At 45.2% G+C, this 6187-nt stretch overlaps 1 protein-coding gene across 1 annotated transcript; it reads left to right on the plus strand.

The window, feature by feature from the left end:
• On the plus strand, window positions 1-5982 carry MPZL2 (myelin protein zero like 2). The gene is made up of 6 exons (XM_085303085.1): window positions 1-292; window positions 2634-2800; window positions 3460-3670; window positions 3919-4063; window positions 4486-4573; window positions 5120-5982. The coding sequence occupies exons 1-5, from the start codon at window positions 238-240 to the stop codon at window positions 4544-4546; spliced, it is 639 nt and encodes a 212-aa protein (XP_085159211.1). The 5' UTR covers window positions 1-237; the 3' UTR covers window positions 4547-4573; window positions 5120-5982.
• The last annotated feature ends 205 nt before the right edge of the window (window positions 5983-6187 follow it).

Consider the following 6187-nt stretch of genomic DNA (forward strand, 5'->3'; position numbering starts at 1 on the left):
CCTCTTTTACCCGCAGAAGTGAGCTGTGCTGGCCGCACCTTGCCTTTCAGCGCCTGTGCAGGGGAGTGCTCTGTGACTCAGGCAGGARGAAGCGCTCACATTGCCTTGCAGGCCAGGCTGAAAGGAAGGAATTTGTTCTAGTTTCCCAGGAARGTTTTCATGAACTCATCGGGAGCCCCAAACGAAGTTCTTTTTACCCGCGCCGCTTAGTCTCTGGAGTACGAACTTGTCTTCCTGATGCATGGTCCCAGGTGGCTGGGTGCTGTGCTCTTCCTTGGGGTACAGCTCCGAGGTAAGAAAACCTGGTTTCGTCTGGCCTCAGTTGCATCTTGACTTTCCTCTTCTGCTCAGTAAATTACCAACCTCATTAAGGCAGTGACTTTATAGAAGTCTCAGACATGTTGTGGATGATTACTGCGATTCTTTCGGTCTTGGGTTCACTGCGAGCGACTTGAAGTGATTGAGTTTCTTGGACAAACAGGTTTAGGTGTGTTCMGGTGAAAGAAGAACACTGAGCTCATTCTGAGCTCCAGTTACACATCTTTTTGGCCCCTGCCTCGCTCCCTGCTCCYGGCAGGACTCTGGACTTTACTCTTGGATGTTTGTTTCACTGTCTTTGTTACTAGACAATCAGAGCTTATTAAGCAGGGCTAGGTTTAGCTCCTTTATGCTGCAATGAACCCAGAACAATAATAAACTTACTTGAATTTTCAGTGGTTCATATCAATGCAGCCGGAAACAAAATTTGGTCTARGAACACCATGTCCTCCTTTTCCAAACACTTCATCACGCAGATACTTTTGGTAACCTGTTGTGAAAAAATGTTTTATATTCAATTCCTACATTTGCTCTTTTTAAGAAGCTTAAAAGGAAAGGAAGAAGTGATATTGGCTCTTTGKTTGTGAAACATGATCTATGCCAATGAAGTTTTCAAATGTAGACACCTTCAATGTTTTGGCATTTCAAATATTTTCTCCTTAAGAGAGGAAATTATTTGGCAAGAAAGTTTTGGCAAGAAATTATTTCCAAAAAGACAAATCCATTGCATATTCAGATTATGAAGTACACTGACTAGACCACAGATCTAAAGATTAGACTGCCTATCCAGCTACTGARAATTATCACACAAAACCAAATAGGTAATACAGGAAAATATACTAGCCGTCTCTGTTATAAAACTACACTCTACTAGCCTAGATAAGCTGTTTTTCGCTTGAGTCAACACTGTAGTGGGTTATTTTACCTTCCTATAGTGACCAAAAATTATTGCTAGTTTCTTTTTTTTTTTTTTTTTTGCTGGGTTACTTCTACCAGTGAGTAAAAGGAAAGTTATGGGAGTACGTGTTCAGGAACAAGGGGGACTGCTACTGGCAGTAGCAGCATGATTATTAGATCATATCTGCTGTTTTGTGGAAACTAACCCAGATGAACTAGGTTTTGACAGTTCAGAGAGCTGAGGCGATCGGGAAAGCAACACAGTGATCCTAGAGGAAAAAAAGTGGGAACCTACAGCATCACTGGTTTTGTAGCAGCAATCTGCTAGACTCGCTGAACTGTTTATAGAACAGCAGGGCAAGCTAAAGGACGACTGGAGCTTGAACCTGAGCAGCATCTCCACAAACAACCCTTTTGCTTTCTTATTTTCCATTTTCCTCTTTCTCTGTCTTTATGCTCTCTCTTTTACTGCTTGTCTATCTTCCTGGGTAGCCTAYCTTGATACTAACTTATTTTTAAGGCAGCAGCTGTGGTGGTTTGCTTAACTAAAGAGGATGTTTCTTTGACAAACAAATGCTTACAGATTTACCATGAGGATTTCCTGCACAGAGTTCCCCAACCTGTTTTGACTATAGTTGTCCAGCAGTGCTGTTCTCAACAGGCACTTCTCGCATTAGTACGAACAGCTTTTACTATAATAGGCAGGACACTCAAACTGATAATACAAAGCGTATAAAGGAAAGTCTGTCTGGCCTGTCTGGGATGGGTAACGGCAATTGTTTACAGGTGCTCAGCAGTGCTACCCTTTCTAAAGGGAATTGCCTGGGGAGTATAGTGCGGTAGAATGTAATCACCTGTGAGCAGGTGACCAAGACCAGTGCAAGAAAAGTTAGAAGGCATCATTAGTGCCCATCAGCAGCAMATGTGTATTGCTAGTGTTAATTGCACCTCCCAGGTGTCAGGCTTTTTTTTATCTCGAAAAGGGTGAGAGAGACATTTTCCCCAAAAAACAATATGATATCTATTGCCTTCACTGACAAGTGTTTCTCAGTGGCCTCCACTCAAACRGTTGTCAGACCTGTACACGTTTACCTGCACAGTCACAACTCTCCCAAGAAAGCTCTGTACCATCCATCCACTCAGACGAATGCAAACTTCCCCCGAAGCCAGCACTGCCAGGCTTGCGTGGCTTTCATATCACCAAAAGCCAGGAAGTACATGGGGTCTCTTGGAATTTGCATATGTAAGACTGCACCCTCAGTAATTAAATCTGTAGCCTTGTGATCATCAGGTTAAACATTAACAGGAACAGATAAGGCAAGCTCCATCATAGCTTGAGAGTAGATAAGAAAAAGCATTGAGTTTACTCCCAGACAGTAGTTTTCYTTAGCACTAACCCCTTGCTGTTTTCCCTGCAGCACTGTGGCCTGTGGCAGCTGTGGAAGTTCACACTTCCAAGGAGGTGGATGCTGTGAACGGAACTAACCTCCGCTTAAAGTGCACCTTTTCTAGCAGCAGCCCTATTAGCCAGCGACTGTCGGTGACCTGGAACTTCCAGCCCGAGGACCAGAGTTCTCATGAGCCGGTGAGTGAGACCTTTACACTCCATTTCACTGATGCAGACTCGCTCGAACAAATCTCTCCCAAGGCACAGCACTGGGTAAGCCCAGTGACTGTAACAAATCCAGGTGTAGGTATGGGCAAGCACAGCAGCTGTGCACAATTATGTACATCTTGGACTGTCTCTCTGCTATTCAAAATAATTACTGTAAGAAAAAGTTTTGTTTGCAGACCCTGGTTAAATAAACAGTTTTTATTTTTAGTTTTATGAGTAAGCAGGGTTAAAGTATCCTGGGCCTGATGAAACCATACCTGCTCATATCACAGTTGAACCTTACGTCCAAGCTAAGGTTCTGCACTGCCTTGACTTAAGGAATGGATTGCGTTGGCTAACGTGGCAGAGTAAGCAGGTAAACAAGTACTGTAAGATAAGTGAAAGACAGCCGAACAGAGCCTAACACAGCCTTAGGCTTAAGCCAGACAGAGGTAGCATGGCTGACGGAGCAAAGGTACTATCACGCTGAGGAGTGAAATGGCCTCAGAGTTCGTTGAGAGGGACGAGTCATCACAATTCTCCTCTCTTGGGCCACGTGCCTCTGCCTGTGCCACTTGACTTTCATGCACTGCTTCCATCACACGTGCAGCACACTGCATAGCAGTGACTGTTTCCTTCCTTTTGTGTAGGTATTCTATTATCTCAAGGAGCCCTACAAGATGACTACGGGGCGGTTTAAAGAGCGAGTCACCTGGGATGGGAATATTCAGCGTAATGATGTTTCCATCATGATCTGGAATTTGCAGCCCTCTGACAATGGGACATTCACATGCCAGGTGAAGAACCCACCAGATGTTGATGGCACAATTGGTGAAGTGCGACTCAAAGTTGTGCAGAAAGGTGAGAGGCCAGGAACTGCCCTCAGAGGTCATGTGAAGTCAGCTACTGCAAAGCATTGTCAGGTCTTCCTCCTCATCTGCGACAATGTATGGAAGAAAAGGGATTATAAAGAGAATGTGGGAGGAGTTAATGGCTACAAGGAGAAAGGAGCCCGAGGAAAGGTTTTTCGGATGATACAGGTTCCCAGCCTCATAACTGGGCCCCTCAATATGTCCCTCTTGCTCATTCACCTGTTTCTCTCCATGCAGTGCATTTCTCAGAAATCCACTTTCTGGCCATGGCCATCGGGTCGGCTTGTGTTCTGATGATCRTTGTGGTGATAGTCGTGATTTTCTGTCGACATCATCGGAAGAAACAGCAAGAGAAGAGGATTGAGGTGGCAGACACAGAACTGTAAGGACAGAGGAAAGAGAAAGGCTGCTGGGAAACATGGTCAAATGCATCTTCACGGCCAGAATCACTGGCTTGGCTTCTACACTAAGTATCTACAAAACTGCCAACACAAATAGCAATAATTGGCTGTTTACTCACAGTCAGAACAGAGTCCCAGGATGAGTAAACTGTGGAGTCCTCATTTAGCTCTCGCCCTTCAAAGTGGCTTCCCACTCAGAGTAGGAGCCAGCTGYGGCTGCGGTGGTTGGCAGATCACTCTGCTCTTTCCTCCATACACCTGATGSTATGGTTGCTATCCCCGTAAAAGGCTTATTACCTTATCGTATAAATTCTTGTTATATGTTATATATGCTATATGTAACTCAGAACCTCCTGCTGCTGCTCAGCATATTAGATGCTGATTTTTGCTATTTTTTTAACAGTACTGAAAAGGAGAAGCTGAAGATTAGAGAAGAAAAGGAAGCCACTCCATTAGAAGACTAGAGGTCTTTAACAGTATATACAACGCAGGTATCTATTCAAACATTCTGTAATTACTGTCCCAGGGTTATGGCAGGCTTTCAAAGACGGTTTTACTTAGGTCTTTCACCTCTGTTCATAGGTAACAGGTCATGGTGGCCATAAACACAAACTACTGAGACCGCAGTCACGCTTTGCTCGTGGAAGAGCCTTCAGAGAGAGAATGCTGACTGAATGGCAGTGGAGGCAGAACTTCCTCCAAACCCCGGAGAAAGCTTCTCCACCTTAGTATTGAGGGTTATTGCTAGGAAAGCCTGCACTGCTGCTTTCCACTGCTTACCTGTTCTGTGCATACAGCTGAGTGAACTGATTTCTTTTCACCAGTTTKGAATCAGCTTTTTGATTCAGTTAATATTTACTGTTTTAAATTGCTACAGGAAGACTGAAACCTGTTTGAGGATTTGCTAGCTTTGCTGAAACATTTCAGCATAATTTTTAGCACTCAAATTCTGAGGTCACCAGYTGCATCTACTATTTGAATTTTCAACAATAAACATAGTAACGTACTTCTGTTTTCCTTATCGTCTTTCTTCTTAGGTACTTCTAAAGCAGATGGTGAATGCTTGTAATTTCAGATGTTAGGACACAGCTGAATTACAGACGACTCATGCTGCAAGTATGGTGTCCCTCCTTGGCCTGACATTCTTTCAGGAAAAGAGGGTGACACTAATGTAAGTTGCACGGTGTTATTTCCTTCAGTGAAGCAAAACAGGAGGAAATTGCCCCACAAGCAAGGAACTTCTGGTCTTCATACCTGCAGAATTTAAAGAAATCTGCTCGGAAGAAGAAAAATCCCCAAGATTTGAACAAAATGCCAAGATAGCTAGCTGGAGATTTGCAAAGTATCCGAGCAAACACATACWCTTGCACCTTAAAAATTAAAAGGTACGCTTGGGTTGACATTCAAAACTTCTTGAATGTCGCTAAAAAAGAAGACTGTAGATGAGGGACCGGAGGAGCGGCTAGTTGCTATAAAGTGTTTTAAATTCCTTCGCTGCTTTACATGGAAGATGTTACAGTTTGGGAACCTACGCAGTATAACAGGGTTTAGCAATGGATGTTTATGTCACGTTGAGCTTCTGCTAAGCTTTGTAAAACACGCCAGCTGGACACACCGCCTTCCACGGAGCAGACCGCGGCCTCGGCCGCTCGCCTCCTCGTCCCGCCGCCCTCCCGCCCCGGCGCGCTGCAGGTTGGCCGGGGTCAGCGCGGCCCGGGCTCCCCAGAGCGGCACGCGTAGCTCCCTTTCCCTGGACGCTGCTTATTGATCCAGGCTAGTAACGTAGSAGCGCGTCCTACCTTTGATGCGTTTGCCACATCTCCTCCGCTCCAGCAGGCTTCTTCGGCGGGAGACAGAGCCCCGAGCCGCTAAAACCAACAGAGCTTTTACTGTATTTGACCAGTGCTAAATCAAAATATCAGCCTGTTTGTGTAAAGAGCATCTTTATGACTTTATGACTTTACGTGTAACGTGCCTGCCGCATTATCTGTTTGCGCGTTTTCTTTTTCTATCACACGAGTCATCAATAAACCTGGTCTGGGCACGGCGGCGGCAGGCGGCCTGGCTGCCGCAGCGCTGGGGGAGCACGCGCCTCGCGGGGCTGC

This window comes from Rhea americana, unplaced genomic scaffold (genome assembly GCF_003343005.1).
Source record: "Rhea americana isolate MKP2758 unplaced genomic scaffold, rheAme1 scaffold_197, whole genome shotgun sequence".
NCBI classification, from domain to species: domain Eukaryota; kingdom Metazoa; phylum Chordata; class Aves; order Rheiformes; family Rheidae; genus Rhea; species Rhea americana.